The following is a 12,539-nucleotide window of genomic DNA, read 5'->3' on the forward strand; positions in this document are numbered from 1 at the left end:
CTAATGATTTGGTGATCTGATCATAGAAGGCCACCAGGTTGGTCTGACAGGACCTGCCACTGATGAACCCGTGTTGGTTGCCCCTAAGGGTTGGGAGGGACTTAAGAGGCCATCTAGGCCAACCCCCCCGCCCCCCGCTCAAAGCAGGACCATCCCAACTAGATCATCCCAGTGATGTGAAAATTCAAACAGAATCACTGTTTGGCTATCAGAAGGGCTTTATTTTGCATGGCCACAGAAGAATAGCAAGAGGCAGCTCATTCTCGATGAGAACAAAGCACAGGCTACTTTATATACTGATAAATCATGTACAGATCGACCCACCCCATAACATACTCTTGGTAGTCTGATAGTGACTCATCCTGGTGTCTTGCTGAAACGCATCCCCCCCATCCTGTCCCGACAGTATACGCTCCTTTCAGTACTTCTCCATTCCTCATCATTCCCCCCTTGTAAGCGCTTGTGCTTATACCTCTATATTCATAAAACCTTTGACACTTTCTTGTCATTCACACTCATAGGCCATCTCCCTGAGCACCATCATCTGCAGCTCGGTCTTAGCCTAGAAACAGTCTGGGTAGTTTCTGATAAACAACAGCGTAAGAAACACAGAAACATTCCGATAATAATGAAAACAGCAAAAATGCATAATAAACTCAGAATACACCATTTTAGCAGGGATTTCAACCATCCCCCTACATCTGGTAGCCACCCCCAGCAATCGAAGGGTTTCTCCTCTGCAACCGCATGGATCATCTGCAACTGCTTTTTTATGGTGCGGAGGTCTTTTTCCACTCGTTGGTGCTGATCGATTCAGGTACAGCAAGTGCGATTAATAACAACAGCACAGACCCCACCTTAGGCAGCTAAGAGATAATCTAAAGCATACAGTTTTTGGTAGCCACCTGCCCTATCTGGGTGATTTCATCATTAAGAGCTCCTAGGGCACTGGCACTAGCATTAATTCTTCCATAACTCCTGAAATGTTTACAATGGTTCTTTCTAATTCAGCTACCCCCAACCAAGGGAGAAATGCCCTAGTAAATTGATGGAAACTGGTGGGCTTTCAACTGCTCACCTATGTCTGGGCAAGCCAGGTGGGAGATTAGGCACCTCATGCCACAAAAGGCTTGGGTGTAAATCAAACTCCGGGACGATTCTCCCCAGAGTACAGGTGTCAACCCAATGCCATGGCAAAATCTTGTGGGCATCATTCCCGCATAGCCAAAACAAGCCTGGAGCGGCTGTAGTGCTGAGGTCCCTACAAGTTGTGCTGCCAATTTGGCACTTCTGATTGACCTATAAAGGTATAGGAAGGGGCACGTTGGCTGCCCACCAACCTGCGCTGAGATACTGATTGATTACAAGAAGTAGAACCTAACAACAGGTAGAATTCGGACCTGTTCATTAGCAGACTATGGGTATCCTCCCGGGTTCTATGAATAGTGAGAGAGACCCGTTAGTATGCTGAAAGGACACGTTTCCCACCAGGATCCCAGACGTATTATAGGAATGATAATCAAATGTTACCCAGCATTTGGGGTAATGCCCCACTGAGTAACCAGCTTCGCCCATCCTACCACTCCCCTTAGACCTATAACAGAAGCCTGCCTCAAGCTAGAGGATGGTCTCCAGCTGTCTCGAGTCTTTTTCCACCATTCAGGAATCGACTGCTGCGTTCTATTAGAGTGGAAGGAAAATCTGACAAAGCTAGTATTGGTACCGTTTCCCCAGTCCTCAAGAGGAATCGGTACCCCAAGCATTGGCATTCCTCTGGCTGGGTGCGTAGGCCCATGTATGCACGCCCAGCAGTTTGTAAAGTTGCCTGCACTAGCAATACTGTTCTCCTCCCATGCCCTGACTAAAACTCCTGGCATGAAGCAGAGCAGAATAAAAGGTAATATCTCGGGGGCCTACTCGAGCGGGGTCCCAAATGCTGCTATCCTTTGGAACTTCAAGGGGCTACCCTTAACTAAAATTTCAGCCTCCAGCACACTGCTACCAATAAAATACTGACCACAAGAATACAGAACAGCGTTACCCCCTGGGGAGTTTCGAAATCTACATAACTATCTGTGACCTCCCAAGGGTTAGTGTGATTCACAGTAAATTACTAAAAGCAATTCAACACATAAAACAAAAGTTTGTAGCCTCAGGTAAAACTTGGCTAGCCGTGTAGGCTATTTTTCAAGACATTCTCTGCTGTCCTAATACGGATTTTTAACTTGATATCAGCTGCCAGCTAGACAGTGAACCATTGAGTACTGCCCTCCGAGCCCACCGATCCAGCCAGTTTTTCTTACAGTCCATTCATCCAGCCTGTACTTCCTTAGCTTGCCTGCAAGAATGTTGTGGGAGACTATCAACAGCATTACTTAAATCAAGGTATACCACATCCACTGGTTCCTGACCTTCACAGAGCCAGCCATCTCATTATAGAAGGCAATCAGGTTGGTCACGTATGACCAACGAACTTTATACCTAGTAAGAGGCTTTTTGTCAGTATTTGTAGAACAACTCCCAAGTTCTGATTTATCCTCAGTTTTGAGTACTTTTATGTGTTGGCTAGTTAATTGAATTGCACAGATAGAATGTAGTAAGAAGCTGTTTGACAGCAGTTTAAACCTTAGATTTTGCCCTTTATAAACATATTTCCAAAGTAATGGTAACTGAAGTTATTCAAACCTTGTACAAAAAATGAACAGTATGAATCAGACCAGCATTTTGAAGTTTAAATTTATGCCTTAATGTTGTAAAGCATATTTTCAAACTACACTTTCCTATATTGTGAGCCCGTGTGGATCCTTGAGAGAAATGTGTAGCTATGTCTGTCGCATACAGTTAAACTCATTTTGTCCTAGCAGCAACAGCAACATTTAGTTTTTTTCTCCCCTCCCCAAACTTAATTTTGGTATATCTACCAAAATAGATTCAATGTAGTACATTACAGGAAACATCACATTTTAAGCAGCATCTTTTCTTGCTTTTCCTCATCTTGTTCCCTCCTCCAGTTACCCATTTCCATCTGTACTTATCTGTGTGATGTAACTCTAGTGGTCATATTTAGTTGCATTTGAACCCAGAATTTGTATTTTGTATACATGTTCCCTATAATCTATTTAGAAAGTTTTTGTGGGGGGAGGAGCAGTCTTTTTCCATCACCAGTTCCCTCTTTCTGTTCTCTGCACTCTTTCCTATTTGCATCAACTTCCCCCACTCCCCTTTGTGCGTGGCATGCAGATTCTGAAAATTATTAGGACATATTCTTTTTTTTTTTTTTTTCTATATACTACATAAAAAGAGAAAAATAGTGTGAATCACAACCTTGTCATCTCAGATGGAGAATTACATAGTGATTGTCTTGCTGAAAAAGTGCATGATCTGGGTGCGGCATCAAACCAACCAGTTTAAAACCTCTCATGCCTCGCATCTCAGGAGAGATTGTATAGAACTTTTCAGAGTGAAAGAACCGGTGAAGCAAGAATGAAGTCTTCTACTACTGCTTAAATTAAATGTAGTACAGCCGAGCGTAATGTTATGTCTTAGAAGAAAGCCTGCACACATTGAGCAGCTTTAAGTTTGATGCATGTTAAGCTATGAAATAATTTTTGTCTGAAGACCCTGAGATGCTACAGAACTGTCTTGGTCGAGAGGCTACACTTTTGCAGGTGCAAACATGTACTTTTGCAGGTGCACATAAGCTTACTAAGTATGCACTGTAGGATGGCTCCTGGCAAGTGCTCCCCCCCTCTCTAAGACAGTCCACTACAAATGTTACAGGATGAGATATGAACGAACAGTCATCATGGTTAAATCTCTGTAATCCAGTGATTCTCAACCAGGATGGTGTGACATCCTTTTAAAGGCGCTATGGGATGATGCACAATATTGGTCATGATTCACAGAATAAATCCAGAGATTTCAAGTAGGAATCCGTAGCATCAAACACTTTAACCCTGGCTGCCTGTCATGTGGCCCTCAATGGCTTGCGAAAACTCGGTAAGTGGCCTCCGCCCAAAATAATTGCCCACCCCTGCTTTAACCTGTTGTGGTCTTTGAGTTCACTGTAGAACTAATATAAAATTACATAAGACATCTATTTTTTTCTTCTTACACTCATTTTCTACTCCTTGCTTTATTTTCTTGAAATTAGTGTACGCTGCATTACAGTTTATGCAATTATATTTTTGCAGTTTATGCTATTAGACTTATTACTCATCAGTAAGAGCACCCATTGTGAAAATGACACTATTAAAATAAACTGTCAAATAGTGGAGTTGCACATAGCATCCAGATCTCCAAACAGAAGCTCTACACATCACTCATCATGCATGCTGGGAGAAAAAAAAAGAAGTACTAGTGCTAAAGACATTGCTCAACTTAAGGGACCTTCATCCCTTTTCAGCTGTAGGGTCTGGTCCAACAGCAACTGTTGTCCATAAAATAGTCAGTACTAGATCAAATATAGAACCTAATCCATAAATCCTTCATGGAAGTCCAGTTGATTTGGCACGCTACAACACCCTGCATCTTTCTACAGCAGCAAGTTTATTGTTAGTTGACAGGCTGAATTGTGCTGTTGAATAGAACATTAGCATGATTTTAGAAAGAATGTATGCAAACATTGAAAATGTATTATAAAATTCAATGCAACATGAATGGGAGGAAGTAATTGTGATTTTTTGGAAGACATCTGATATCAGTGTAGCTTGTCTTAAAGTAAGAGTATTTCCACCATTCCATTAATATACATTTGTGTCCATTTGTTTTTAGGACAAGTTAAAGTGTTCAGGGCCCTTTATACGTTTGAACCCAGAACAGTAAGTATCTGTGGCTTTTCATTTCTATATCTTATTTAATAAGGCAAAACATACTCAGGTTTTGTATTAATCTAATAGATTTATTTTACAAAAATATGTGATGTAAAATATCTTGCATGTGTGTGTTGTGCTGTAACTGAACATTAGTTCTTATCTAAAGAATCTGTGCGTAGTCTTCAAAGCCTAATTCTCCATCCCATCATTCAAGCCCAAATCCCTGTATCTTCAGTTTCCGTTAAGTTATACTCCAATGAGACCCACTTTCTGGTGCCACATGGCTATTATCGGACATTGGCAGACTCTGCCAGGTAAGTACAGGCAATCAAAAAGCTCATGGCTGAACTGAAGTCAGTCTTTGGAAGTGAATCTAAACTGCAAAGATTAAATTGAAACAGAAGTGAACAGACATTTACCTTGGATTCAGGAAATGCAGTCAAATGCTTGCAGTGGGTCAAGCCAGAAGTCGGGGGGTACTGGAGTATGGCTCTCTGGCTGTGTATTCACTTCTTCTTGCTGCCTCTGAAGTCTCTGGGACTTGCAGTCCAGAATGAAAGCAGCAGGACTCTACAGCAGTACGTTTGATCAGGGGAAGGGGTGATTAACCCCCTTTTGTGGCCCAAGACGCCAGGGTTTGCCAGGGTGTGGGAGGTCAGTCCTCCCCTTGTAGGGTGGGCTGTATTCCCAGCCAGGCTTGCCCCCCACTCTCTTGTCAGCCAGCCCTTACTGTTCCTGCCAGGGTGGGGCCAGCCCTGCTTTCTGGAGCAGACAGGACAGCCCAGGCCAGGGCTGGAAACTATGCTGGAATATTGTGATTTAACTTGAACCAGGAAGGGTCTGGGGGAGAAGTTTCATAAGCTAGTTTGACCCAAATCAGTTAAGTCTGATTCTACATTCAACCAGCTTTATCTTAAAACAGTTTCAGCCATTTTTAAACTGGTTGATGTGCACTGAGCTTCTGTTCTATTACCGGTTTAAACCAGTTTCTGATCACTTAAACCAGTTTATGTGCAACTTCTGTCCCTAGCGCCCAAGTTTAGGCTCACTTTTCCATCCTTTCCAGCATAAGAAAACACAGCAGAATTGATGAAGTGGATAGATTGGGTATAAACTAAGAATGGGATTTAAGGAGCATTTACTTGTTTATTGTACGGCTGAACTGTCAAATTTCTACATTTCTTCAAACTAATACTGAGGGGTTACAGTCACTTACTCCTTGTCCATAACCCTTTATCCTCCCACAAGCCAGAGGTGATATTTGCATCAAGGCTGAAATCCTTGCCTAACTCAAGTCAATGGCAGAATCTTGCATTTTAGGAGAAAAAAGGGAGAATTGTTTCTGTTGCTGTTTCTCTTTATTTGTAAAGAGGAGAAGATGGTGAGGAATGATATTTTATAGGGCTGTGCGAGGCTGCCAACATCACTTCAGATCCAGGGCCGCTTTGGACGCCGAAGCAGCATGCCTGGATTGAAGTGATAGCTTTAGGCTTTCCAAAGCAGTTTGGAGCTTCCGAACCACGTCGGAAAAGCTTCGGACAGCTGAAAGCGAAAAGTTAGAAGAGGGAGGGAGAGGGGGTGACTGGCATGTGTAGGGGGCCAGTGAGAAGGATTTCTCTCTGGCTGCCTTTCCAACGACAGTATCTGGGGGGAGGGACCTAGAAACAGCATAAAAGCCTCTGTTTGCAGGTGTGCTGTGCCTTTTGTAAGCTTATTCCGTCTCAGGAACTGAATGAGAGAGTTTCTTTTTTCAAAGCGGCATTTTCCCTGCAAGCATGATCCATCACTGTGCAGGGAGGCACACACACACTACAGAAGAAGAAAAATCAGATATTCAGTTTTTACATAGCTCTTAACACTTCTTGTTACTGAAGCAAATCAAAGAAGAGTCCAGTGCATGCATGCAACAGAGGGAATAAAACACACAACACCAAGGAGTGACACACATATATGAGACCTTTTGCAGCACAGGAAAGATTAATATGAAGCGTGCTGGAAAGGCAGAGGTGCCAGTTCTTCTGGCAGGGGAGAGAGCGCGCTAGAGCTGCAACCCCCCTAGAAACGGACACATTCTCTTCCCAAGCAGCCATGACATCAGTGCTGCCAATGGAAGCAAGGAGGTAGGAACAGTGTCTGCATCTGACGTGTCTGCACCTGCATCACCTCCCCTCAGTCCAAAAGTAGGCACCTGCACTGGAATCACTGTCTCCCCCACCCCAATGTCATCTGTCAGTGTGAGCCTTCTACTGTGAGAGGAGGAGCTAGAGCTGGAACCAGGGATGCTGAGCGCACTGGCTCAAGCAATTGTGGGGACTGAGGCGGAATCAGAGTTTGTGCTCCACTCCCCTCAAGTTTTCCCTGGACCCAGGTCTCCCCCGGAAAGCTGCACCTCGGAGGAGGCTGAGGTTGTGGAGGCAGGTAGCTCAGCTGAGGCAGCTCCCCCTCCTGTTGAAGCTCATCCTGCTGAGGAGTGGGATAAGGCAGGATCCTCACCCTCAACCCACAGGTGAATAGCATAGCGTGGGAGCATTTTGAGCTGGCAGATGATCCTAGGTTTGCCATCTGCCAGCACTGCCGAAGGCACATGAGCTGCGGCAAGGAGATGAGATTTTTCCACCATGGCGATGCATCTGAGGAGCCGGCACACCCTTGCCCTTCTTCCTGCTCAGCCTGGCAGCAGCGTAAGCATGCCAAAAGAAAAGTTCCCCACTCGCTCCAAAGCCCCCTTCCCCCCCAAAGCAGGGGCAGGCCACCCTGGACCAGTGGGGGAAAGGGGAGGCAGAAAAGGGGGCTCATTCAAGGCGAGGGAGATCACCCAGAGCATTGGGGAGATGCTCACTCTGGATAGCCAGTCCTTCTCCCTAGTTGAATGGCCAGGGTTCAGGTGGCTCGTAGCACTTCTGGCCCCATCTTACAAAGTGGCTGCATGGACCACCTTTACCAAGATGGTGGTGCCGTCCCTGTATGAGGCATGCAGGGAGGAGCTGCGCCAGGCAGGGCCACAGGTAGCCTTGCACTTCACCTCCGACATCTGGAGCAGACGGGGTGACGATCACACCTACCTCTCCCTCGCAGGGCACTTGTGTGATCAGTCAGGCCATCAGTGGGCTCTGCTGCAAGCCGAGGTGCTGGATGAGTCCCACACAGCAAGGGAGATCCTGGGGGTCATGAACCACATGGTGCAGGGATGACTCGTTGGGCAGGCCAAGCTCACCCATGGTCACTGACAATGGGGCCAATATGGTGAAGGCTGTCACTGATGCCAACTTTGTTGGCATCCACTGTGTGGCACACAGGCTGCACCTCATAGTGAGGGGTGCCTTGGAGGGAGACAGGGCTGCCAGTGACAGCATTGCCACCACTGCTGCTATAAGCCAGCTGATTTTGAAATGCAGGAAGGTGGCAGGCTACTTCCATCACAGCATCAAGGGGGGCAAGATGCTGCAGGAGAAACAGGCAGAGCTGAGCATCCTGCAGCACAGAATCATACAGGATGTGGAAACTCAGTGGAACTCCACATACCTGATGCTTGAAAGTCTGGTGGAGAACTAGAAGACCATCCATGAGATGGCCTTGCTTGGGGAGATTGTGCACCCCCCTGAACAGAGCTGAGTAGGGTACCATCTCCTAGATTTTGCTGGTCCTCAAGCCCTTCTTCAAAGCTACCAAGACCCTTAGTGCTGGCAATGCCCTCCTCAGCCAGGTGATCCCCCTATGAGGGAACTGGAGAACCGAATGGACAAGTTCCAGGGGATCAATGTTCCTGGCTGGGGTAGGCCGCTGTCACTAGATGTGCAGACACTGGTGAGGCAGCTGAAGGAGGGCATCAGGAGATGGGGGCTAGGGGGAAGGAGGAGGACCCAGGTCCCAGGCATGACCACTAAAACTGCACCCTGCCTGGGTAGGGAGGCCGGGTGGGACTGATGGCAGCACAGCAGCCCCATAAATGCCAGGACCAACGATCCCCTGATGAAAGGCAGGTAGGATGTGCCATAACCTCCAGCTAACACACGCACAAAGTCCTGGTTGGGGAATGCCCAGACCTGTCACATCTTTGACAGGCCTGATGCTTGCTGGTTGCAGTACAGTTGTGAGGCTCCCAGTGAGCTCAGCTTAGTTGCCTGAATGCCAGCTTTTGCATTGAAAACCCCTTTGTCAGGCTGAGGAAGTACCTGCAGTTGGTCCAGGATGGAAGGAATAGTAAATAAACCAGAGGCTGTCCTGGCCCGCAGTACAGGCAAGAAACCCAGTCAGTGAAATGGAAGTGGAGGCGTCAGGGGGGAGTGACAGGCTGGGGTGAGCGGATAGGAGGGAAAGTAGGATGTAGCAGCACAGGTAAAAGTGCAGAGGTGCCTGGGGTGTCAGGTGTCCAGCAGGTCACAGTGTACCAGAGTTCTACTGTCTTTGTTCAGTCCATGAGTTTCTGTACTTGCTACTTAGGAGGATAATGGCCTGCAGTTCATAGGCCCGGCTCTGAAAAGTGGTTTGCATTGGAATTTGTTCCCTCAGGGTCAGGCCTGAGAGACTGGAGGCAGAATTTTGGTGAGGAACGTGCGCCCCACAGGTAGTTGGGTTTGGTTGTCTTTGCGAGTTTCTGGTGTGCATTTTGGGGGGGGTACTGGAGCTAGCTGGTGGGTTTTATGTTTTGAGCTGTAGGAAGTTGGCTTCAATTCTGGTGTTGAGGGTAGGTGCTTGTTTGAATGTACAAAAGGGGTTTTCAACCCTAAAACTTCCAGAGATGTATATACAAGTACTCTTTTTTTCATAATAGATATAGACATAACACACACAAGATAAGCCATCGCACACCATGAGTAACATCGTATGTCCAACACAACACCTTTACTTCTTGCTGTCAATTCCTTTATAAAAAGAAAGGCTCTGTGACAGGTCCGTTTGGGTACCTTCGATGCTGCTGCTGATGCTACTGGTGTTGAGCCAGCTAAGTTATTTTACCTGTTGCCATGTAAAGTGATGGACTGGACCTGAGGGTGTAGGGGAGACCACCTCACTGGGGCACACGGCCATGTTGTTCAGAGGCCCCAGTGCCAGAAAGGGTGCGCGCACACCCCCCAGCTTTGGCCAAATTGAAGTGGGACACCGAACCGGAGCTCCAGATCGGAGCACTGGCATCCAAAGCGGCTAGATATGAAGCCGAATTGAATATCTGCCTACTCGCACAGGCCTAATATTTTATATTCATCCCATATAACCTTCTCCATCTACCCAAAGATCTTTGTGCGTGTGCTGCTGCTACCACATATGCTGGTAGCTGCTTATAAGTACATAAGGGGTGTACATCAGGACCTGGGAGAACGTCTGTTCAGAGTGCCCCAAGGAAAAACAAGGACAAATGGTCCTAAACTCCTCCAATACCATTTTAGGCTGGACATGAGAAGAAATGTCTTTACTGTCCAAGCCCCCAAGACCTGGAATGGACTCTCTCCAGAAGTGGTGCAGGCCCCTGCTCTGGACTTTGTCAAGAAATGCTTGGATGTTTATCTTGCTGGGATCCTTTGACCCTAGCTGGCTTTCTGCCCCTGGGGCAGGGGGCTGGACTTGATGGTCTTCAAGGTCCCTTCCATTCCTATTGTCTATGAAATCTATGAATCCTGAAGTCAGTCAGAATTAAATTAATGTTATTTTTTTAAGCAAAAGACAAATGCAGCCCGCACCCCCGAAGGTACAATTTAAAACTCACTTTGAATCAGTACATCTTCCATGTAGTCATAATCAGCGGGTCTAAACACAGAACCACAGCAAGAACTGAAAGCTGCCCTTTTGTTGCTTATTCTGAAGGTTCCTGCAAGTACTTGGAAAGGGTATATTTTTCTGTAATAAGCTAACTCTATTAGTGCCTGGTCTGATTGCATGAGTATGGTGTTAAAAGGAGGAAAGTAAGAGGAATTTGCCCCCACCTCAACTACTTAATAAGGCTACAACATGAGCTTCTGCAACCCAGGAAATAGAACTGATGTAGCAACTGAACATTTAAACTTACTTTGAAATCTACGTGTAGGCTTGGATTTTTTCCAAAACTAAAAAGACTTGCTGTCAAGGCAAAGCTTCTACAAGATGCTCTTGAAGTGTGTAGCAGGAAATATTAACCAATACATACACCAGACTGTCTCAGGAAGTTATACTCAACATTCAAATGCAGTACATGGATGCCGTTTCTAATAATTTTCTTGAGCCACCCCCATTTACTGTGGTGTCAGGCGACTAAGGTGACTTTCAACAGATCCCCAGTACTGTCATGGATGTGTAAATGGCTTTGTGCCTCATTTGCTTGGTCACAGACATGGATGTCAGGCTATTTAAATACTGTTTTCCAGGAGGGCAGGCAATACGAGTTCCTAGCAGAGACCATTCTCAGCAGATATCAGTTCAAGGAAATTGGAGCCACTGCTGTATGATGATCTAGGAATTATGCAAGAGGCAAGGACTGCCTAGGCCAATATCCTTTATTGGCCTGGCTTGCTCTGGTCAGACCTGATGAAGTGTGTCTTGCATTTGAAAGCTTGTCAGACTCTATCCCAACTACACAGTTGGTCCAATAGAAGATACCAGCTTAAGAAATCTTTTACTCTCATTAACTCTGTGTGCATTGGAAAGTCTCTCACTCAATTAACTTCACTTTGGGGATCCAGTATGGAGCTGATGAGTCAGAAAAAACAGCCATTCCCAATAAAAATCTAAGCAAAGTAAATTTTAAGGCCCTTAAGAACACAAAAGAAGTTGGCTGCTGCACAAAGCAGATTAGTCTTAACTTTAGTACCACCACTTTGTCATACTGAAATTTCCCCCACTCGTCTTCTGCTTTCTTCCCCTCCCTGCCCACAAGGTGAAGTTGCTGAGTACCTCATGATGCATCAGCATTACAATCATGGGAGGCAGTTGCATCATGGACAGGCATGTACAAACTGGCTTTAACCTAGCCAGTTCAGGTAACAACAACAGTAAAGATATGGCAGCATGGGCTTCAACAAAATATAGCTATCCAAGTACATACCTAAGTAGCTTTATATAGTCCCCATGGTTGCAACTGCACCTTTTTTGCAATAGAGGCATAATCTTGGTGTCTTTGCCAAATCCTTTTCCACACAGCATGCGCACACACACTTCCTTAGTATGTGCTGGTGACTAAGAGTTTGCTTAGAGATAATGTTACAAAAAAGTAGGCTAGTTATACCCATTTATCATTTTCCTGTATACAACTCACCCTGAAATAGGACACATGCCTTGCTTTTGAAAGGTTGAATGAGTGGGGGGGGGGGGGATCTTCCTTTGCAGTAAGTCACTGAGTAAGAGCACCTACTCAGCCAAGTTTGCAAATTATTCTGCTCCCTGTGGATCGCATGCACTTACTTTAGCTTTTGCGTGGCAGAAGCTAAAGTGACAAACTGCTTTTACTATATTTCCTCGCATAAAGCATATCCCAAATTTCCAGTAGCTAGTGTTTAGGGAACAGCTGCATGTTGTTAAGTGAGAAAATATGCCATTTCCTTTCTCTCTAAACTTTTGTATTAAATCCATGGTAGGAAAATGCCCAGTTACCATAGCTGTCGCGTATATGCTCTAACAGTGCTGCCTGTTACATTTCATGCTATAATTCATCTTACCAAGACTGTCAAACAGTTATCTGTTGGGGCAGTGCACTGTTAAACAGAAAAAAAGTAGAGCCCTTTAAAATGTTTATGTCATTGCCTTGTCTCTGTGCACGCA

At 45.6% G+C, this 12,539-nt stretch overlaps 1 protein-coding gene across 2 annotated transcripts in view; it reads left to right on the plus strand.

Annotated features, from left to right (window-relative positions):
- OSTF1 (osteoclast stimulating factor 1) overlaps positions 1 to 12,539 on the plus strand; it is a 37,447-nt gene that overhangs the window by 10,704 nt on the left and 14,204 nt on the right. Inside the window, exons 1-2 of one of the 2 annotated variants that reach the window (XM_019555008.1) lie at positions 1,090 to 1,097; positions 4,774 to 4,820. Coding sequence is in view for 1 of the 2 variants with exons in the window: in XM_019555007.1 (XP_019410552.1) it covers positions 4,774 to 4,820 (47 nt within the window). In the remaining variant the exon portion in view is untranslated. Of the gene's footprint in view, positions 1 to 1,089; positions 1,098 to 4,773; positions 4,821 to 12,539 lie in introns of those variants that run through there. The other variant, XM_019555007.1, reaches the window with a different exon arrangement.

This window comes from Crocodylus porosus, unplaced genomic scaffold (assembly GCF_001723895.1).
Source record: "Crocodylus porosus isolate Cpor-Errol unplaced genomic scaffold, CroPor_comp1, whole genome shotgun sequence".
In the NCBI taxonomy this organism is placed as follows: domain Eukaryota; kingdom Metazoa; phylum Chordata; order Crocodylia; family Crocodylidae; genus Crocodylus; species Crocodylus porosus.